The 23,879-nt window shown below is 39.6% G+C and overlaps 2 protein-coding genes across 5 annotated transcripts in view; one reads left to right on the top strand and one right to left on the bottom strand.

Moving 5' to 3' along the window:
* Positions 1-23,879, top strand: part of LOC117165016 (furin-like protease 1) — a 227,450-nt gene that overhangs the window by 153,658 nt on the left and 49,913 nt on the right. The gene's annotated exons all lie outside the window — the stretch shown is intronic.
* LOC143303458 (dynein axonemal intermediate chain 2-like) lies at positions 6,824-15,878 on the bottom strand. Its single transcript, XM_076623488.1, has 10 exons — positions 15,696-15,878; positions 13,941-14,102; positions 13,540-13,640; positions 12,817-12,974; positions 12,007-12,184; positions 11,176-11,612; positions 10,634-10,905; positions 10,090-10,371; positions 8,792-9,447; positions 6,824-7,142 (listed from the first exon to the last, which is right to left on the bottom strand). The coding sequence occupies exons 1-10, from the start codon at positions 15,876-15,878 to the stop codon at positions 6,824-6,826; spliced, it is 2,748 nt and encodes a 915-aa protein (XP_076479603.1).

The raw sequence follows: 23,879 nt of genomic DNA, 5'->3' as shown, positions 1-23,879 counted from the left end.
TACAATGGAATGCTGAAATCGCGACGTGGTGAACCTTCGAGTTTCGCATAGCAAGCCATTCAGATACGACCGCTGTTCGGGCGGGAAAATCGCGCATGATCCTGCGCTACATCGATCAAAATGCCAGCCAAGTGACTGGACACCTCAGTTGGACTTTAATTAAAGTCCGTTAACGAACATATAGAGCGTAAGACGTCGCTAACTTCCGGTCTGTCCTCGACTTCAAGGTGCTCTTAATTTCGACTCAGGAGTTGAAAGCTTGATGCTGGAAGTGTTATTGAAATTAGGAACCGCTCGTACTCTTAGTGACAGTTTCGAGTTGGATTGACCAAGTCCCAAGTTTGAACTGCAAACTACTTTGCTCGTATTTTGTCTCGAACGTCGAACATTGAGCTATATTGCATACATTGAACTTGGATTTAATTTATGTAGATTTGTACAATGGAGATAAGTTAGATGGATTCTGTCCATTTCCTGGGACAAATATTAATTGAAAGGTACATGTGACTTCTCATTTTTGCGCGTTAGGCAATAATCCATGGAAATTCGTTAACCATGTCGAAATCGTTCTAAGGCCAATTTCAAAGTGTTCGCTACATGAAATTTTCGCTACAGAACGGCTATTCGGATGATTTCCAGTTTCATCATTATTTTTCGTCATCGAGTGCATACCTTTCTCTTGTGAAAACAGTGAAATCTATTGGTTGGTTTTTCTGGGAAACCGGAACGAGGCAAGCTCATCGTTATTCCCAGACGCTTGGACCGGCTCGGTGGATCTGGCCGCGTACAGGATGAAAAGGAAACAAGCTGCACAGGACAGGAAACGCGATCGAGCCAGGATTGCGGAGGGCAAAATCAAATTCGTTGTGTGCGAAGTAAGCGCTTTAGGAAGTGGCGGTCGGTGTACTCGGCTGGGTCAGACATGCACTCGATGTCGGTGCATCTATTGCAGTCCTGTTCAAGCGCGACGAACGTACGAACGTCCGTGTCAAAACGACGCCCCTTGTCCGCTTGGAATGGTCAAGTGTGTGCTTACACCGGGTCACCAGGGAATTATCGATAATTATTGGTAATGCCGGTGATGAGACGTCCGTCGCAGATGGCATCCAATGCTTTCGAATCGAAGCTTCTTTAGTTTCCTAGATAGCCACGACTGGTGTTAGCAACAACATGTTTTTCTGATGATAATAGTTAGGTGTCAATATAATGAAAATATAATATGGAATTTATTTAGGCATTAAGTTAAGAATATGAAATATACAAGTATTCGGACACTTGTAGGCATCTTTTATACATAGATCTTTCAAATACTTTCGCGACTTCGTGTAGGAAGATAGAATACTGTTTCATTTTCGCAGCGAATAATAAAACAACACGTTAACAACATCCGTTAACGTAAGCATTAAACAATTATTTAAAGAAATTACGATATTTCGCCGTGTTATCTAATGTCGTAAATTATTCTACGTTGTTCGAATATTGTCCTTCCGAAAACGCTAGAGCAAAAGATAACACGGGATCCAGTTGGACGAATCAAAACAGAGGCAAGTGCTCATCTCTTGTCACACAATAGATGTGAAAGTTCAAACCACTTTATCGTACAAATAACGGGAGGGAACACAGTTTCTAACAAAGTATGAAATTTAAAACTATTGAAATAGAGCATTCGTGACTGTAAATGACTAAAACTGAATAAATTTTGCGCGAAGAATTATACGATAGAGCAATATTAAAGTAAATTATGATAATGAGCGTTTACGATTAACGCACGGTCTGTAAAATTATCCTTAAACCAAAATTTCCTGAAACGGACGTTATACGACAGAAAAGAAACGAATCTCAATTATGCAAATTTAAAAAAGACGTAATACAGTGATAATAAATATTGATATTAATCAATGATCTAATATATAATTAAAATTGAATACACAGTATCGAGGTTTGCCTCGCTACCTTCTCCAGGTCATAAATAAGCCAATAACTTTAATAACTGAATTAAATGTTCATAAGCGTCGAGCGTGTCAAACATGTTCGTGAGATTATTCCCTTCGGGAATACGTGGTTTTTATCTATTTGTGCAGTGGACACCAGTCATTATCCTAAAAGACGCAGCACAGGTGCCACTATCCGCCTCATTCGTCATTCCCCGTTTTAATGGCTTGTCCTATACTTTGCCCATTTGCATAATACCGGCCGCGGGGCTTTTTTTCACGTCGGACTGCTCCTGAAAAATTGCGAATCTGCTTAATGCAGCGGTCTAGTCTGCCTGCTGATAAAGATTGCCTCGTGTAAACTACAAACATGCAGAAATAGTAGAATAAAATATAATGCTTCGTAACTTGTCCTCTCGGATCTCTTCTTTTCTTAGCAAGTTCGAAACCGGGCTTCGAATCCAGTTGGTACATAGTTTCACGATATACGATACCACATGTGGAATACAAAACGCAAATTGTCCTGTATCGACGAGATAAAGCTGAAACTCGACACTATTTGCGATCACAAACTAACGTCATAGAACATCGAATGTACTTATAACAACCGAACAACTCAAAAGCGGCAATCGAAGTCGGACAACATTCGATTCTGTCATGCGAACTCGATCGGATTAGTACAGAATCGACCTCAAAAAGGCTTTAATCATTCAACGACAAATTAAATGGCGCACTGGAATATCTCACCGTGAAAGGAACAATCACAACACCTATCCTGCGACATTATCGTTAATCAGTTTAGTTAACTGTTTCCAGGTAAATCAATGACGTCTGATAAATAATGAGACTATCTAATATCGGGCAACGAGTAGGCGATGTCGCGCCACGCTGCGGCGTTGTATCAACTTCTGTGATTAAATGGTAAATTGATCATCGTAATCCGCGACTATTCGGTCCAGTAAGCGAGCTATGTACTCGATATCGATTGCATTAATGTCGCGGTGGTGTTTCGCGATTACAGTTGCCTGGGTTTAGGTATGGGCTCGGTTCGACCGTATCCACCTATATCACCTACAAACTCGGTCAAACTCGTTTGCATCAAAGGATTCGTTCGATTTGCTGGATAGAAAGCATGGAAATCTCGAGCCTTGACGAAAATTATTGTCGAGTTGCCTCGATTGTATTTCGTACTGTGGCTCGATATTGCGTTCTATTCATTTCGTTGTATAGAAAAGTTAATGAAACTCCCACGACCGGTTCCAGTTGTTTTACGGACAGAGGTCTTTTCTGTTTTCCTATCTAGTTTCCAGTCCTATTTTGCTGTACAGCCTGTACTAGAGAAATTGTTGTCTGCTTGTTTTTATGTTACCTTCAAAGAGCAACTGGATTTGCGAAATCGAAGCGAGAAGTGGAATAAAATTGCAAATGGTTAACTCGAAAGAGCGTAAAAATTTCCCTTTTCCTTCAACTCGAATACTCCCGACGTTTTTGCGTACATTTTTCAAAATAACTTTGCTCTTGTTTATTTGGAATACCTTCTAGTTAAAAAAAAGGTTGTGGTGATTAAGGAAACGTCTGAAAATCCAGACGAAAAAGTAATACGAGAAATCGGTGAAAATGTTTAAAATATAAATCGTCGGCAAAACCAAGTGCTTCTCTATTTTTCTGATTTCCTTGCAGTGCAGTGGGACAGACAGGAAAACGTTAAGCAAAGGATCGACCCGCTTTACTTTCGGGATTACAGGATACAAAGAGCGATACTCTTTGATTCGTTACTGTCACTTCTTCACTGTAATCTCCTCACTAGTAAGAACGAGGCTGCTCAAGCTGGATCAAAAACTCGGAAGAACGAATTCCTATCAACGATAAAAGGGAAATAATTGTGAAATGATAAAGCGATAACGAATGAATGATTTCTAGTACGAACGATTGTAATTCCTTTCAGTTTTTACACAGTAATTTTCTATTTTCAATAATTCCTTTATTTTGAAAACTTCAGTTTCAAAAGATTCAGTTTTCTTTCCTTGTTTTCAGTTGGAATAATTCGTTCAAAATTTTTCTTAGCTATATGGGAGAACAAGGTTGTCTGTGTTGTTCCTTATTTCCTTATTTCCCAGAGTGGTTCAAAACCAAAACATAAGATAGATATTAAATATGAAGCACGAATGCGCAATTATGATTATCGAACGTCGGGAATTATGTAAATCGCGATGTTACTCGACGATCTATCTCGATGCTGAACATCGATCCAAACTCGATTACGACGCTTTTAACATATGTATGATTTCGAGGTGATGTTGCAGCTAGAACGCTCTGGATAATCTTCTAATATCATTTTACAAAGTATATTTTTCACATCTTTGCTACATCGTTTACCAAGGAAGGAAATTTGTTTCAATTCTCAAGAAAAAGATATCCTTTTTCTTGCGAAGATGCGCGTTCTTCGAGTCGTACTAATGCCGTCGAACGATCGAGAATTTTCACAACCCCGTAAACGGATCGAGGAATATTGCGAAAACGCATAAGCCAAAATTGAACGGCAATCCGATTAGCTTCGTTCCACGGACTTTCACGAGGCAGCGATTTTAACTTAAAGAAAGCAGACTAATGTTTAGGGGTAGAGAAAGGGAAGTTGATTTAAATTTTTAATGATGCGGACCTGCATCAGAAGAAATTCAGCTTCAAAAATGAAGTTTAAATTAAGAAACACGTAATTTAGATGACGCAAAATTAAGCATTTCATCCCGAAGGACAAATTCCTCAATTTCAATGATTTTTAATATATTAAGTTGCCCGAAATTTTTCTTTCGTTTTATAAGGAAATAATAGACGCACAATGTTTTTTGTTTTATATTAGTTTATTGAATTATGCACGAACATAATAATAGAAATAGAACGAAATGGATCATACCTAATTCAATAAAATAATATAAAACAGAAATTGTTGTTCATCTATTATCACCTTATGAAACGGAAGAAACTTTTCGGACAACCTAATACTACAGAAGATGTATTGTATTCATTAGACTCGCTTATGTACTCGTTAAAATACGGTTGCAGAAAATTACCAAATCACTTGAATACGATGAATAATCGTATTCAAAAAAATTTGCCAAAGTTTTGTTTACAGTGAAATTCAAATCAAATCATCGTTTCAGTCGTCTAAAATCTAAAACTTACTTTGCCCAAAGAATTGTGCATCTTATAGCAAAATGGAACGTTGGACATTAAATTAGCGAAGTTTTCGCTTCTTTGGCTCGGAGTTGATCCTTTTGAAACGAAACTAAACTCGTTGCAATAAACGAAACAGTAAGAGTTAGTTGCTCGGCGATCGGCGCTGCTTAAAGTCGCGCGCCCATTAAAATTGAATATTCCGTGCGTAGGGGAAATCGGTGATTACTAGGAGCTCCGTTTCGAGAGAAAGATTTAGGCGATGGGCATGACCGTGAATCCATCGTGGAATTTGGACTTCTGCCAAACGCTTTGCGGACCTCGTATTTCAGATCTTTACTCTGTCTTCGGGGCTCCTTTTTTAATACGTGCAAAACGTTCTTATCTTGATTAATTGGATTGCTCGCGTAACATTGAAATTTAAAAGAACAGAGTTCCTCGAGCGGCCGAACACATACGCGGAAATTTGTGAAGAAGTGAGAATTATACTCTAGAAAAAGGTAAGAGAAAAGAAGAATTTCGGCAGAAACTTGATACGGATAAAATTTCCCCTTTGTTCGATGTTTCGTTTCTAACAAACGATATTGATGCGGTAGTTTTCTGTGTTTCTATGTTTCATTTCTGCGACTCACGATGTTCAACTAAAAATTCTTGGGTGAAATTGGCCGAGATTTTTGGATCGCAGCATCAACTTGCAAAGCGAATTTAAAGCCAACTCGGGGTCTCTTCAACTGTGTATTCTCGCCAACACTCGCGTAGCTTTTCACTACACGCGACCACGTCTTTGTATGCAAGATACTACCTAGTATCCCGGAAGTTGATCTCTGGACATGGTCGCCAGGAAATGTCTCCTCGCATTGCTGCCCGGAACTAGGCTTTGATTGTTAGACCTTCCTTCTCGAATTTATCGCGCGATGATCTCGAAAATGTTTCGAAGCTTTGCTATAGTCCTTCTTACATATTCTTCTTTTCAACGAACTTTGAAAATAAATACTCTTCTCTTCGACGTCCTAAATAACTCTCGTTTTTGGTCATTTCGATGATCTATTTGAAAAAAATCAAGGAATATCATTGGAAGTCGGTTCTTTAATTTTATTTTGCGTACAGTACACGTATAAAATTCTTACAATTATATGTATATACACAAACCTAATATTCTCACTCCTAATCGTAATTATTTTATTAATAATAAAATTCCCTAACGCAGCGTCTATCGTTTAATCGAGGAGGAGTACAAATTATTTTCTCCCTATTCTTCTCTGAGCGCGAGACTATTCCGCGTTTACACGGAATGAAAAAAAACGAAGGAAAATCGCAAGGAATTTAATTCAAATTCTTGAGGAACAAAACGTAACGCGATAAATATCTAGCAAGTAGAGGCCATGTAACGGTTGGCACGCTTCCACATCGGCCAAAATAAATTACACCGTACAAAAGAAACGTCATTCTAAATTACAAGGTTTATTAACGAGCAAATCGCTTAATGTATCTAAGCCAAGTCAAAATGTACAGCGACTACCGAAATCTACGGTTATCGATAAAACTAGGTCTAAGACTGCGATCCATCTTCGATCATCGAGAACCGAATCGAGGAGGAACGTGTCATCAAGAAATCTGAAAATCGATCGTCACTCATCGAGTACTATCGTTTCGTATTTTTCCAATCGGCAAAGTACTAACAGCTACCACTAATGTAGAGTGCTACCGTTCCGATGCGGCAGTCACTTCGTTTGCCCGAACTCCGAAATTCGTGGATAAACTCTGGCCTTTCTACGAGCGTACGTTTCCAGGTAATCTCTGCCTACGATTCTCTCCTTCTGCAATTGTGGCGGGGTAGTACCAAGGATATCTGAGTATAATTCTTCGGCAGTTTTTACTGGCGGGGGGCTGCAAGGATCCGGTACTTTCGCTTTTCTCACTTTCGCCATTTCTTCCTTCAGTTCCTCCATTCTTATATCCCCTTTCTCTTCTTTGCCTGGTTCTTTTGGTTCATCTGCCGTAGATTTCTTTACCATTCTTATTTTTCTGGGACGTCGCTTCCTAATTTTGAGCAAAAAAAAAATCGAAGTTTTACAAATTTTGATAAACATCTTTTTGCGATCAAGTTGGCGTATGTATTATCGGTATGTATATGTCGGAGATGAAAGGTCACCGGGGCCTTCCTTTGGAATTCTTCGGAAAACCCCCAATATTTTAGCCTCTATAACTTAACTCGATTATAATTGTTCGAGATTTGTGATAATGAGCTTGGGCTCGAGGCGACAACAAGTCGCTGAACGTAGCCGCGGTCACGGGATGAACGTTTTTACCTAATATAGGGATGGAGTAATTCTATAGCTCTCCTTAAAAGAAATAGTTGTAGCGGCACGCGACAGTAAACATTCCAACGGTTTCTGTCCCGTGGCTCGCCACACACAGACCCTATTCTTCGGGCAAGATGATTACCAGATGTAGATGCATCTTCACAGTACATGTTCGGCTAGCCTGAGGAGCCGCTATAAATCTTAGGATTTAGTTAACTAAAGTCCTTCAAACAGACAAACAGTCTTTGTTCCAACTACGGGAAGATAGGGGAAATCTATTTTTCTCACGAACGACGCTTCCCGCTAGCAACTTTCCCTCAAGGGCGGCTAACCACCTTCTCTAACCACCAACATGGAAATTGACCAATTAACAGCAACGTCAATTTTCCTCACTTTCCGAATGAAGGCATCTCTCCACGAATCCGATGATCTCGTGTCCTTAGACACACTCCATCATAGTTTTCCTCTGCAGCATCATCGTGACGGAAAGTCGTCATTCTCTCGTGAGGTCGTATTAGCGAGTTACTTAGCGCCTTTACGCTCGGTGGATATTCCACGTTTTAACAAAGAGTTAGTCCAGTAATACTTGTACCGTACATAAGCAAGTTGAGTACAACTTGGACTTTGGAGGAAAGCGTATTTTGTTGTCCCGTTGACTGCGGATTCGTTATTGAACCTAGAATCATTGTCATTAGCTTCTCGAGTATCTAATTACCACGGTTACCTGTCAAATTCTGCAATAATCGTATTTGCGCTAGTCAATGTCTTCTCTATTGCATAACAACAATGTGTAATCCAAATGAAGATTCGTTTCACGCCCCTAACCCTAATCGTAATGTGAACCCGACATATATATCACTTATAATTCGGAATTGTTGCTTTACATGTAAAGTCGATGCAAATTTGTTACGCGGAAAGATTAATTTCCCTTTGACTTCGAGAAAAATGTAAGAATAGTGTAAATCAGTATTTTTCTACGGATCCTGCAATTTCGAAACTTGTTCGTAAAAAGCACGAGAGAAAACAGCAAAGAAATTTCGATTAACTTTTTCCCGAGATCGATGTTTCCGACCTTTCCTGAGAAAAGAATGAATAAAAGTTTCTCATGAATCAACAATTCAAATAGCACGTTATGCATAACAAAAAGAGCCAAACTTTACATGTATCACGCAAAATTCGCGTGTTGATGAGTCACTTGTAATTGATGCACGAACCAGATCAAAATCTCTTCTTTTTACGTTCTACTATCATGGTAGAACGATGATTGTCCGAGAAAAAATTGACAATTTTGATAACCGCGTGACATCGGACACGAAAACCTCGGTTTTAGTGAAAGTAAATTGCTTGTTCAAAATACCAACCGTACACTGGACAATAGCATCTTACCTGACCTTCACGGACAATCGGATAGTGCGCCTCTTCCACATTTCTCTAGCTACTTGAATCTCTGCCTTGGCCTTCAAGACATCCTCCCAGAGCTGCGTAGGCGGAGCGCGCATTTCCCTAAGCACATCGCCTTTCATCCTACGGCGTCTCCGCCTATCCGTCGAGGATCTAATAGAAACGGTAGAATCCTTGTCCAAAGTCGATTTTTTCTTTTCTTTCGGCTTTTCTTCCCTTCTCCCTCCCATGCTGGGTCTCCAGCAACAGACTTTCGGTTTGCAAATCTCCCCTTCGCAAGTCTGTGGCAGCACGAAGAGTCGCTTGCGCTTTTTCCTCTTCTTTGTCTTCTTGTCTATCTTTAAACTGAGATCCGGTAATACGTCCTCCCTCATCGATTGTATCGAACGTCGTACCGATAGTTCAAAGAGGGATATCGGTTCTTTCCAGGTTAGTCTTTCCGCTTTTTGAATTCCAACGGGCTCCTTTGACACAATCTTTTTTGCAGTCTTCTTCGTTTCGACGGCGACGGAACCGCGACCGCGACTGATCGAAGCTGGTCGCGAGGATTTTCGCTTTTTTTCGGTTTTCTTCGTTGAGGCAAATATATGTACAACAGGAATTATGTCTGGGTTGGTCTCAAGCGCGTAAGCTTCCACACCCTAACAAACGAATAACGTTTAGATAAATGTTCGATGAAGAATAGTCGATCCACTCTTTTGGCGTTTTCTAGTCTTATATGCTAAATTCAAAAACAAAACGACGTTGATTCCTATTTCTAGCTTTCATTTAAATCGAGTTTCGACGCAAGGTTTCATTCTTCGCTTGAATGGAGTGAAACTTTCATTTTTACATTTTTTTGGAAGCGTTTCGTTTCGACATCTCATTTTCCTAAAAGGTTTTCATTATCACATCGTTCCGACATGATAAATTTAATCCCCTTGCTTTTAAAAGGTATGAATCTGATTATTTTAGTACGAGTTTAATCCGAAAGTTTAGCGCTAATAAATTTGACACTCGACGAAAGTTTATTTTCTCATTTCGAAATCTTTCTGAATTATCGTGCACGAGTTATGTTCGATAGTTTTTAACTTTTAAAATAGATTTGAGTCACAGTTCGCGGACAATTTTCCGCTAAAAACCATAATTCGAGTAAGATCGACCAATTTCGTCTCTACTCGTTTATCACGTTTACCGCTTTGTAGAAATCTCGTTATATCAAGACAATAGAAATCCGAACGTCAACATTCTAAGATTTATAGAAAGTTGAGACGGATAACGGAATATTGAATCCATTGCATTACTTGTTGTACAGCGTCAAAGTATCTTCTCTCGGCCTCTGAAATCTGCAAACCATTGTCTCGAGTCTTCTTCTTTTCCTTATATACAGTTCTCTCTCGATCCCTGATCGTTTTAGAGTTCGGCTCCCTGCCTTTCGCCTTTCCCGATATTTTCTTTGGCCCCTTAAATTTGTTCTTGATTTTAACGTTTGCATTATAATCCTCAGCCGCCATCTTCTGCGTCAATTTGATTTCCTTTAACCGTGAATCCACTGCCTTCGTAATTTTTGAGCATTTGTCTAAGCACTGGTAAAAAGATCGTCTTTTCTCAAACTAACAAAAATGTTTACGATATAAAAAGAATTACGCGTGTTATTTAACTACCACATAGAAAATAAAAAGAAAAAGAAAACTTTATCGTTACTTGCAAGTGCAACAGACATTTGGAGATACAATTTGGAAGTTTAAGAGCGAATCTTGTGTTTATTTCGCGTTATTCGGAAGAATCTCGTCATTGATAAGGCGCATTTGGCTAAATAATGATAAAAAGAATAGGCTGTACGCTTACCTCTGAAAGGACACCTCTGTCCTTTTTGTCGAACGACTGAAAGAAATCCGTTGGTTCGACCAGGAATACCTTACCGACGTAGTTGCCAATCGCCAAAAGAGCATTTTCCTCGCACGGCGCGAGAGAAGTTAGCTTTTCATCGCATAACTGCAACGTGAAAACTGGTTCCCGAAGAGTTTGAAGAATGTCCCAGACTAACAACTGTCCAGAGCCAGTCGTTACGTAAAAAACAGAGTGCCTTCTCTTGTTCCAGCAGCCACCCGTTGGGTATTCTCGTAAGAATCTATTAGTGGAACAATTACATAAGTCAAATTTACGAAATAAGGATTTTATCGCATCTTTTAAAAGGATCTTGTATCATTGTCCCAATATGGCGTCGTTTGAAAGAATATTTAATTCGTACAGTGAATTTCCAAATTTGCTGTCTCCGTTATCAGGATTCGAAAAATTAAGTAGAAAATTCTACGATTAAATACGACAACGAATGTCCTCTTAATGTACCGGCGAAAATAGAACAGATGAAATTAATAACACGCGAAAACTAACATACGGAGTGGAAAGCAGACAATCTTCTCTGGTGTCTTCCGCCCAGATTCGAGCTCTCCAATCCCCGACGGTCATAAATATCGATGGATTGAAGACATTTCGATCGACTGACTTGACCGCACCAAAATGGCTTGTGAACCTAATCGCCATTTTCTCTGCATTCGATCGCGCTTTTCTCGATCCCGTTAAAATAACGCCGTTCTCCAAACCAAACATAAATTTCGCGCCCACCATCGGGCCGAAATTCAGGCATGAAACACCGATCGCGTGGTCCATGTTTGGCTCGTTTGGATTCTCGAAATCGATCATGAGAATTTCGGTTGGTTGTTGGAGATGTCGCGTGTCCCACCACATCGCACAACCGTCAGTCGACGTCGAGAAAAATTCCGTATTACTTTTCGATGGTAACCACTTCACCGCGTTCGCGAATTCCCTGAAAAATTAGTCGTTATAATATTTAGAGATTAAAAGAATTTCTATTTAAATTCCGTTTTCTTAGTCGCATTAAAAACGTGTTGAACTAGCAAAGATACCGAAGCTATAGTTTCTGCGAACATTCTCTATATTGCTCGGTATAAAGATAGAAGCGAAACTCAATAAAGGGAACCTTCGCACTAGAAACACATTCGACACAAAGCAAAATGAAACCTACGAAAAACATCCTGCGGACTCGAGTTACGGTGGTTTACGGATAAACAACGGAGACATAGAAATTTCTCGATATTAAGACTCGGAGTAAAACATTCTCTCGAATAAATGTTTACCGACGAACGAACACTAAAAGTCCAGGAGAAGTCTTTGGAATTTTGTCCGATGTCGTCGCTTACCTGTGACTGTATTGCAAATTAGAGTACTGTACAGGCGTATTCCCGGTCCTGATATCCCAGTTACAGACTTGGCCCGTCATAAGACCGCTGGCAAGGACGGAAGGATCTCGAGGATTAAATTCACAACACACGCACGGTGTAGGAGGCTGCAGGCTCATGTAAGGTTCGTTCGGATTGTCTGTTCGTAGGATGACAGAAGCGTTTCATAATCCGGATTATGCGGAAGAAAAAAAAAAGAAGTCTGCTATCTCGAGTGATTTTCATCAATTCTTTTGAGCCGCATCGTGACGAATCTTTGCGTGCCGCGTCGACCGAGCTAGTTGGATTTAAATGTCGGAGCGTGACTTTCATACACGTTACGCTCTTTCATCGGTATATGTGGATGGATACGATATTTATGAATGGAACATATTATATGTTATTTCGTGTTCTTTTTCAACTCGTGTCGAAGAATTCTTTTTACTATTGCAAACAATTTTATCGAGATTATACGAATACAATGGCGTAATTAATCCTTAGTTACGATATAGCGCGACACAAAGAGACCGATACCCAACGGTAGATTATGTGTCGAAGCTATTGGTCTAGCGGTTAAAAACCGGCGGATAGGCAAGAATCCGAGCGGTTGAAATCCGGAAGAGCTCGTATCTCGTCACGGTTCCTCCCTCCCTATCGTGAGTGTCTACAATCTACACGACCTATGCTAAGGGATGCAAAGTGATGCAAATGCCCCATGATCTTCCTAATGCGGCGAAAATGGTGCCGGAGGGCTAAGATAGGAAAGCATAGTGAAGCTTTTCTTCTACCTACCGACCTGCCAGATGTACAGCTTTTTACTGTAATCTGGCACCCTCCCAAAGTCCAAGAAGCAGTAAGATACCACTATCCTGCTGCCAGAATCCGGAGACCAGGAGATATTGGTCACCGGCCTCTTCGGTGTCTCTGGATCATTGTACAAGTTCACGGTTCTGAAAAGCGATTTCCAGAAAATAATTGTTTCAAATATTACACCGCCTTTGCATTTCTGGCACGACAGCGATCGAATGACAAACCGCGCCAGATAAGCCTGCATCCCCCAAAAACTAAAGATTGAAATCATCACTGACTAGGGATCGATTTAAGGGGATGATTTATCGCAATGATACGTTAATCAAGTTTATAAGGAATATAAATTTGTTCGTAGGTTGGTCCACGTTATTGAACTTCCGAGATTTTGTCTAAGCTGTTGCGAATATCGTAAGTTATGTCATTAATTCTCCTTGAATTTTATACTGGTAAACATAGCTTAAAAAATGTACTTTAGTTGCAACTTTATAACAAACTTTAGTTACAGAATTATAATACGTATAATAAAAATATGAAAGATTAATTTCTGGTTGTTTAAGAAAGTTAATAAGTTGCTTTCGAAAGAATTTTAGAAAGATTTTTGATTAGTACAAAGGAAATTGATCGACAAAGAGTTATTGATTATGTGAGAGACCAAGTCGTGTGATATGTAGAAGCTAAATCGGATTTAATTTTAACGTCACTCACCTAAAGCCAAAAGGCTGTACCAAGGACGTTGGTATCATATTGTCGAAATAATATTCGTGAATGTTCACCGTGCCATTCTGAAGAACATAGTGCTCCATCATCTGCGAGAAAATTTAATTTAACCTTCCTCTTAATTACCAATACAGTTGCAAAAGTTGAATCGATGCCACTTAGGACAGTTAATATGAAAATCTTATCGCCTGTTCGGAGAATGAAATCACTTCAATGACTAACAAATAAACGACTAATAAATAATAACAAATAAATTACAAGAGCAAAACACCAACGAATAAATAAGATGAAATTTAAAGATTTGTTTTTATTTTTACTTTCGTAAATATAGAAGTTCCTGTTAACTGATTAATGACTTTTCTAGTGTGCTCGGTGGACTAATGATTTACCTGAAACAAGTAATGTAGCTTCGGTGCCCAATTGTCGTCCTTTTCGATCCTTCGTCGAAACCTCATGGTGGTTTCTTCGTCTCGCGGATTGATATCCTTCGGCCATCCGCCCTCGAAGTGAAACATTCCGCTCTTTTTCGTCGTTTTACTGTCCGTTTGAACCTACATTTCGACGAAAGTTACGCCAGAGAAGAAAATCTAGAAAATCTAAGGCAAATCGAAAGATGCTTTCGACCCAACCAACCAATCAATGAATAATTTATGTGACATCTTCACGATTTCTCACGAATGTATCGTGCAAACGTAGCGATTTCACGGAAAAATCGTTTCAACACTCTAATTGATATTACACGCGCATCCTAGCATTCCATGCTTGTTAATAGATAAATTATCAACCGTACACTTGTGCCGATTAATCAGTATGCATAATACGATGTTCGACACGATCGAATAACTATTACCCTTGTGCTAACTCCGCACCGATTATAAACACATGAAACTTTTTCAAAGGAACATTATCGTGATTAGTCAGCTTTGAAGAAACATATTTGAATTTGAAAAACGCACAGATGGAGAACGACTGATTGCGAGTTGAAATTTTTCACCTGTGATTGGATCGATGTAACGTCTATTGATAAAACTGCGTCCTGCTTGGTTATATGTGTTATTGGAGATGCCGGGAAAACTATAATCTCAGATAAAATTGCATGCTCGATGCCTCAAGTAACAAAGTTTTCGGTGGATTTGCGCGCCTTCGTTGAGTCGTTTCAAACTGACTGAATGCTTTCAACAAGTTGATACCGTTTTTGTTATCGTAACAGGGAATGAGCATAGACTTTTTGGGATAAATATAAACTTCTTTGTAACTTTCCAAGTAACAAACAAAATTGATTCTTCAGTTTTCGCGCTTCCTTGGATTTCCCTTGCTCCTTCGGACTTTTTACGCTTGTTTTCGTTCTTTTGTGAAATAAGGAATATAAGGATGTTTAACCCGGTAAAACACGAACACAAAACATATCCGATCCACGGATTCAGTTGCCTGTTTTGCAGAGGCGAAACGTTCGCGAAATTTTCGCGTTACATTGTCAAACTTTATCTCGACTTTGTTCTTAAGCTCTGTGAAAACGAAATTGAATAAATTACCCGGGATATTGACGGACATAATAACGAGTATCGAGCTCACGCTTCGAATTTATCGTGATATAATTCGTTAAAATATTGTTATTCTCACGGTTCAATATATCAATTTCTGTTTACCCTGCTCTCTCTTATACACAGAAGTATTTCATTCCCTTTTGGGCTATTCCCTGTAAAACACCTTATACAACTTCATCTATTCATTGCCAAAAATCTCATTTTTCAATATTGACACAGAAACTATCGACAAATTCAATCGTGAAAAACAAACAGATTCCTCCCCTAGCATTGGTTTCCATTTTTCACCGAATTTCCGGAACACTGACCAAAATGTCAGGTGTCGTTTAAGTCGTTAATAAAACGGTTAAAGCGAGGCTCGTTAATCATCTCATGCAAGGTAAGAACTAATGAGATCGTGGCTCAGGTTACATCGCTCGTAGCGTTACCATTTTCCAAAAGAAAAAGGAAATCCTATATCGAGATGAATAACAAAGGTATAGGTCTCGCGTGTGTGACGTCGATTCAGTTTGGTGCACACGTAGATGCAGATGCGCTGAATACATCAAACCAAAGTCAGTTCGACCAGCACCGTAATCTCTTTAATGACGTCAACCTAACCTCGTGCAATGCCAATTGCTTCGAGTGCTGCACCTCGACGTGACAGTGACTCCTCTTGATATAGTCGTTCATATCGGTAGGGTTTGGATGGATAATGGCATCCATTTGCGGCCCATGCACATCGAACATGCATTGCTTTCCGAACTCGGTGCGCATTTTCACGTATACCCGTTTGATCTCCATTCCTACAGGATGATCAAATCTGCGTAAATTAAAATTTTACGATACGATTTGACAGCATTTGCTTTTAAAATTATTTCAGTTTCAATTACATATATAAGATACTATGAGAAAAGTTGTTTATATGCATATAATATATATATATATATATATATATTAATACAGATGATGATGATGATGATGATGATGATGATGAACGGGGATAATTTAGTGTACATAAATGTAAATGCAGAATCTTTACATTTCTTCGAAGCGGTAAAAAATGTCGGCATAATTGGCTCAGAAATTATATGTTCGAGATTATTTAATTGTTTCAAAATAACGTTACTTAAATAATGAGTTTTCAAACATTTCATTAAAGCGATTCTCAAGCTTGTATTAACTTAACAAAAAAAGGCAGCGCTCCGTGACGTGTCTAACCTGATTTAACGGAAGAAACGCAGCCTATGGAAAAATCATACGTCGAGAAGAGCTCCGTAACCTTTTTCTCTGTTGGCGAAAGAGCGCGTCAGAGTGGCAAAAAGCGACGCGATAATTCGCGGGTCTGTAACGGCGTTCGCTACGCCGACTGGGTTCACCGTCGAAAGAGAAGAGCGGCAGCAAGTGCTGAAAGATTCATGAATTCACCAAGCGAATAAAGTTCCAGGCGGAACGATATTTGCCTTGTTTCGACAAACACCCGAGAATTCGACTGAGAACATTCACGCGTGCAAACGCCCTCGAACGGCGTTCTCTCCCTTTCTCGCGCCAAGGATCCTCTTTACGTGTGAATCGAGCATAAACAGAACTTAGCGAGGACTCGGGGACGAGGCAACAGTCCGATCAAACTTATCTCACGGGGATCAAACGCGTGGCTTTGACGCCGCTTTATGCTCGAATATATCGCCACAATCTTGTGGACCTTCGAGTTGATCGTTTAACCGTTCATGTACCATCTCGACTCTGATCTGAAGTGCGCTCAGACAATTTATCGGGTAAACTTCGTTCCGAGGCTAAATATCTCGAGGTGGATAACTGTAAAACCGTGCAATTACAATTAAAAAATTATCTAATTTTGAAGAATTTTACAAACGCTTCTCTTTCAGGAATTAATGCTGGATCGTAACGATTCTACTTTTTGTCGATTTGGAATGGCAAAGACAATTGGCGAATTTCAATACAGCATGGTAATTAAGACGTTTTTTACTTCAATTATCCTTCGACGTACCGATGAAAACGTTGAAGTAGGGGCCGTCAATTTTATACGTTATAATTCTCAAATTAAATCACACTACTTAAATTTGATTCAAGTTGCGAACCACAGATTTATTAAATACAAATTAAAGTTTCAGATCATATACACATTCAGATAGAATAACGATTCCATCTATCGAAAAAAACGAAACGTTGCATTGCAGCGATGAAAACGAAAGCTCAATACGATTCGTGAACCCTGTTTGTTTTTGTCAATAATTTTTCCGGCCGAGTCATAAAACCATTGATTCTTCTACTCAGCAATCTGTAAAACTGACCCGATCGACGAGAAAAGGGAGGACGGCCGACAGAAGATTGCAATCAAGGCTCCTCGATTCTTTGCTAATACTTACTTCATCAAGAACCGCTGATGCAATCATTCTGTCTTAACGAATCGATCGTTTCAGATTATTGAGCTTCGTTGCTTGCGCGTGTTCCTTGCATTCGCATCACGCTTTCCACGATAAAAGATCTTCCTCTCAAACTTAATGCTAGAATATGTCGCCGAAGGAAGAAACTGTCGAAAATTGTATTTTACTCGTTAACTTTCTAGTTTCTCGTTTCGGATAAACAATTTTATCCATGAAATTAATAATATTCTTAATTATGGCTTTTTATTGCCATTTTTTTTTACCATCCTGTCGATCTTTTTAAAATCTGCCACTATTAAAGATTAAATACTAATTAAGGGAATGGACAGTTTAAAGGCAATGTGGTTTTGTAAATAATACTTCGTTAAGTATCGATAATTTCAAAAACGACGTAATATAAAATTACGCAAGAGCTTGGCCTATTTATCGGTCGCTGGCTGCCTATAATCAGGGAAATTACCGTACAATTCACTATCCTCGATTAATGTATAATAATTTCTGGAAAACGAGCTGAACGCGCGTTTGATCAAAATTTCGCGGTGATACGCGGAAAGTAATTTCTATCTATCGATCTCCGCTTAATCGTAAATCAAATTTGCGGGCGGCTCGTCTGTGCAAATCACGTAAGAGTTTCCCTTGGACCAGGCTTTATCCTCGTCAATATAGCGAAAATTGCCGGGTTCCTGCATGAAAGCAGACCGTCACAAAAGGCTCCCTCTAATTGCCTTCGGCCGAACATCGAGCAACTTTGATGCTCCATAGGCACACGTCCAATTTATTTCGGAAACAGAGAATTCGCAAAAACTAGTACACATCATTCTAATTTATTTTCTTAATGAAAGTAATACATGGCTAGATGAAGACAGCAAAAAGCTAAGATTCTAAGAGTTGAAATTATTCGTGAAACTTTGCACATGAACTTTCTTCACCAACGTCTGAATTTGTATTAAAATCCTACGTAATGTATAAAAGGCTCTACAGTTTAGAGGACGTATAAAAAGTTATTTTTCAGGTTTTTACATTTTTTCTTCGAGTTCAATGACTGTTTCTTTGTCTTAAATCCTATTTAAGAATCAATTAGTATAGTTATATTTTCATTTTGGACCAACCATTTTGATTGTTCCTGTGCACTGTCGCTATTAATTAAAGCGCCGATTAGCGTTCCGGCTGGTTCACGATAAAATCGAATAATTATGAGAATACTGCCAAGTAGAAACGCTATTGCAGAACATCAGGAATCCGATGTACTGTAAAGCCGGTATGACGAGTACCAATGGTAAATGAGTTCCGTAGGAACGCAGATCCACACCGCTCGAACAGATCGACACGGAACATTATCCTAGCATATGTACGTGCTAGTTTGGAGTTTGACAAGCGACGATTCTGAAATTTCCCTCTGGAAAATCCGATGGCTCGCCATGCTCATAACATCGAAGCTAAATCCGAATTATGCACAGCCATACAAAATATCAAAATATCTTTTTGTTTTACAACACCACTTGCACATTTTCCCTCACTTGCAATTGTTATTTATCAACATATGTCATTTACTTCATTTTATTTGCTCGCATGCGCGTTGTAGGTGATTCTCGCTGTCACAAAACGAATCTCCGCTACCGCTGTTACAAGTTCTCTGCCGTGACTGTTACCGCGAATATTTCGTGTTGACCCGAGGAATTCTTAACATTGTTTGGCCTCTGCGTTCTAACGTTTGTCCTTTTTCGATCGACTTCTTTCTCTCCTTCTCATTCTCTCTGTCGCCGGCGCTTCACGATCCCTGCACGCGAAAGCCTGATAAACCGTTGCTCTCATCAGCTAATGCACACGTACGTATGTACATCCGGTTTGTCGATTTCCTCTGGTCGTCAATCAAGCGTACCGTGAAGCGAGAAAAAGGATTTTGATTGTTTCGGCCGGATCTTTTTTTCTCGACTCGGCTGGATAAGCCAGCGAAATCGGAATCCGAACGGAGAGATCGGAATCCGTATCCGAGTTTTGGTTTTCCCCAGAATTCCCATCGTGCTTGTTTACACAGCGCGGTACCGCCGTGACCATCGAAGCAGCTTTATGGCTGCAACATTCCGTCGATTGGAAGTATTGTATCAGCCTGGTAATTCCCGTGTTCACTAGTTCAAAGGTTAATTCAGATCGAATCACAGGCTTTGAACTAACTTTTTAGATTAATGTGCGCGTTCAGGAGGATGCTGCTATTAAACATTGACTATTCGCGGATACGCTACAGTCGGAATTAAAATTTCAGAAAGTGAAATTGCCGAAAGATAGTTGTTAAGAAATTACACTTGCTGAAAAAAAGATAGATTCGATCGTTGTAACAACAAAAGGACATCTTTTTACTTATCAATGTTTATTAGCTATTCTTCGTTTCTTTCAAATGTAAAATATCTCAGTTTAAAAAATACGTTTTCACAAACATACGAAAAATTAATTACATTCCTTTTTCTTACTTTTTACTGTTCTAAATAATTTATAATTAAACGTCATAAAATTTCGTAAAATAAATTCCTTATATTATATTATCAAAAAGCGCGCTATTATTAAAGCGCTAGTAAAGTAGTAGTAAAGCGCAAGCGATAAAAACGAAATAAATTTCGGTTCCAATGATCGATACGTACATATATTGATTATAAAAAACCATTCGATCTTTCGATCGCCGAATAAAAGTTCCAAATTCGTAACCGATTTATCAAAAATAAACACGGAAGTCTCTTGTATTCGTTTTTCAAGTACGCAGTCCTCGAGTCTCTGAGGAGAAAAAATTATTAATCGATAATAAACACGAAGCGTCCCAATTCTCTGTGACAGACGATTCGAGAATATCCAGACTACCAGGCACTTAGGCTTTCAACCGGAAGCCGCAAATTACGTGGCCACTTTATATCGATGCGTTACCGTCAGCCTGGACATGCATAATTAATCAGAAGATTATCACTTCGATGACTGGTCGAAATACGCGCGACTCTCTTCCAAAATCTCCTCTCGACCATCACTCTTTCCGTGCATTCTCCCTCTAATTTAATCTTCCCCTACCTAACCGAAATCAAATTTGCTCTTCATAGCTTTTTCTCGCGTGATGCGTCTGCTTTCGAATATTTCTCGTGAAACCCGATTCTTTCGATTCGATCATGCCTTCGAATAAAAAAGATACTTTTCCATGATACGATATTTAACCAGCAACATGTAGCGCTTACGGAAGTAACAAATTTGCAAGGAAACAAGTTTCTCGCGGAACAAAGTATACTTCCTAGAAAACGTTATACTTTTTCTCAAAGAAATAGATGCAAAAAGTTGGAGACTGTACCTGATTTCCATAGTACCGCCGTCTAACCGAGTTTTTATTCGTTCGATCTGTCGGTTATTAATAAATCCTTATATCCCGTGCATTCTTGAGAAATTCCAAGTTCTAAGAGGACAACGAGCGAACGAACGAACAAGGAGAATCGCCTTTGTAAAGAGACGAGAATTCTGAAAACTTTCTTCGAACTGTGCATCATAAGTCCGTCAATTCATCCGTTGAAATTCCAGATGGATTATCTTCCGTGTTTTCCAGCCCGTCGTGTTCGCTTAACTTTGTAAGAACATTCTCTTAAACTCAGGCAATAAATGGAAAACTGACTGTGTGGCCCTTGAAGATCCTAAGTGACGAGAAAAACGACAAACTCTATCGAACTTCCATTTTGCCTTATCCCTTTTTCTCGCTGCTCGCTCGTTCCTGTAACTTCTGCGTGAAACGTGTGCGCGAAGCCACCTGTTTCTAAGCAGAATTTGATGCAGTTACCGAAAAGAATAACCAATGAATCTCGACGGGAACAGGTCTACGCGAGCGTAAAAAAAGTTTCTGTTGGAAACGTTGAACGCATCGTTTGCTCTATGGTTTCGTTCAACGAATGCGTAATAACGTCGAAACAACTTCCGTTGAAAGAAAGAAGGAAAGTTCTTCGATCGAGCCAGCTTGGATTTCTTCCATGATAAAACTTTTCGACGAGATTGTTTGTCCTTCCTGTCTGCTTTCCGAACCTGCTGGGAATATCTCGAACACGAGCGACAAATGCTTCGGGCTGATCCTTTTCCACAAAGATGTCACTTTGAATTCTAACGACACAATACCGTTTGTCGATGTACAGATGAATTAAACAGTTAGCTCCTGGATTTCCGGGCAAAGCTCTCCGGAGGAGAAATCTTTTTCCGGTTCTTCTTGGTTTTCAAGATGCTTCTATGACGTGAAAGGAAATTTTTAAACGATTAATATTTTCTGTTCCCGGACTCCTCGTCAAGCGTCTCTTCGGAATACATTCTCACGAACGCAGTGGATATTCGAGGATAAAACACCTTCCTGCTGTGCTGTTCGTCGTACTCCTGAACTTTTTGTTTCAGCAAGTTCCACAGTTCCATCTGTTTCTCCTTCTTTTCTATTTCGATCTCCTCTTCCGTCAATTTCAACTTTTTGAATTTACGCAAGCTCTTTTTTGGATGAATTTTCGTGTCATTTTTTTTTCCGAATTCCACGACCGACTCGTCCGTTTTGATCAAATGTTCCTCAGCTTCCTCCTGTCGCTCTTCCGTCGTTTCCAGCTTGATTTCGGGCAGTTTCTTGGGCTCCTTCTCGAGTTTCCTCTCGACGGCCCAAGAGGCGAGCTTTCTTGCGATTGCAGTTTCCTGCCAAGCACGTATTTCCTTCTTGGCTTCAACCAGTTCTTTTCGAAGTACGTTCGGCGGAGTATTCTTCAGCGCCAAGATTTTTCTCTTGAACGCGCGCGAAGGTTGAGGAATTTGAACGATATAATCAGTTAATCGTCTGAACCACTTATTATCTATGATGAACGATCTGCTTTTTTCGGGAGATTCTTCTACCACTTCGACCGTTTTCTTTCTTCTTTTTGATCTTCTTTTCTCTGCAATGACAAATTCATTCTTTCAATAATTAATCATTAACTAGGAAGATTAGCACGCAATGTGTAACCCGCAACAAGTAATGCTCCAAATACTCGCATAAACCTAATTTCTCGATTATCTTAAACGAATCTAAATTACAAATTCCCGTTGATATCGGTATCTTTGTGCCGCTTTGTATTTTGTACCTACTGTACATTGATGTATATTGACGTACTGTACGTTGACGCTAATTAAGATTCCTTCGACCCAGAACAAACTATTCCGCGCACGCGATCCTTCATCCGGACTGTAATTAATACTACCAATTTATAGTCGCATAGCTTAGTGTCGCATAGACCCAATCGCTCTGCGTAATTCTGAAGACCACGCAATATTATTTCATTTTCATAGCCTCAAATTGATTCCTGATTGACGTAGCAGAAATAAGAAAATCCGTTGTCCCATACAGTATTCTTCAGGCCGTGAGATCATTGTAATATGAAATATCTCAATTTACATACATAGCAGAAACGAAAAGAAGAATCGACGTGTCAAACACTGGATCAAACGCTTAAGATTTTACGTGGCAAAAAGGAGAGGAAAAATGCCAAAATTGCTTTCACGGTCGTCGTACATAATCAATATGGAAATAAATCCCGCACGTGCGAGAACCAACGCTGCCATTAATTGGAACACCAGCGGTTGTGAATATTTCTCTACGCTTAGTGCATTCGCCACCACGCGATAAGACAATATTTCCCTCTATGTGCTAAGCTCCTCGCGCTTGCGAAACAAGATTTATCGACGTCGCGCTATTTTTCTATCATCGACAAAAAATGCAGAGAAAAAAGACATAGACGATGCACAGTGTACTTCTGCTAAACCGCGGTAAATCTCGTGAATTTAAAGATATCAACGAATGTGGGAAACGTACCAATCGAAACGATTAAGGAATTGAGCCTTCGAACAAGGCTACATGGAATTAATCGAATGTCACGTATAAAAAATTTATATTTAATACGATTCGTACTCTGTAAAATTCACTCTGAAAGTTTTATTGATATTATCGGTCAAATCATGCGAGAGAGCCTTTGCAAGTAAAAATCTCGCGCCGATGTCAATGAATCAGTCGGTTTTGACAAAACTAAAACACGTTCAAACACCTGTAACGTTTTTAGAAGCTTACAATTTACACCCAGAAGCCTCAAATAGCCTGAGTAGTTCATTTTTCTTCGACCATTCGCGTAGTTACTTCCAATCGAAGTATCACACACAACGGAACCACCGAGTTTAACTCTATGAGTATCACACAGCAACGGCAGCAACGGCGTAGTACCGCCTGGGAGACCAACGAGTCTCCACCCCGTTACTTTTATTAACTTCCAGATCGTTTAAGTGGCTTCCGACGCGTTATTCCGAGTTAATTGTAACTAACGGAGAAACTCGACGAGAAGAGGAGACTTGGGAGTGGCGAAATACCGGAAACGCGGGACGGAATTAATTCGCTAGG

The sequence above is a fragment of the Bombus vancouverensis genome, chromosome 12 (assembly GCF_051014615.1).
Source record: "Bombus vancouverensis nearcticus chromosome 12, iyBomVanc1_principal, whole genome shotgun sequence".
Taxonomy (NCBI): Eukaryota; Metazoa; Arthropoda; class Insecta; order Hymenoptera; family Apidae; genus Bombus; species Bombus vancouverensis.
This window is presented reverse-complemented; position numbering and strand designations above follow the sequence as displayed.

Excerpts from the sequence above, each read along its gene's own strand:
- LOC143303458 (XM_076623488.1), bottom strand. The coding sequence starts at position 15,878 with ATGGAGATCAAACGGGTATACGTGAAAATGCGCACCGAGTTCGGAAAG. Across the intron at positions 11,613-12,006 it reads AATTTGCAATACAGTCACAG|GGAATTCGCGAACGCGGTGA; the intron begins GTAAGCGACGAC and ends CTAATTTTTCAG. Across the intron at positions 7,143-8,791 it reads CGATTGTCCGTGAAGGTCAG|GAAGCGACGTCCCAGAAAAA; the intron begins GTAAGATGCTAT and ends GCTCAAAATTAG.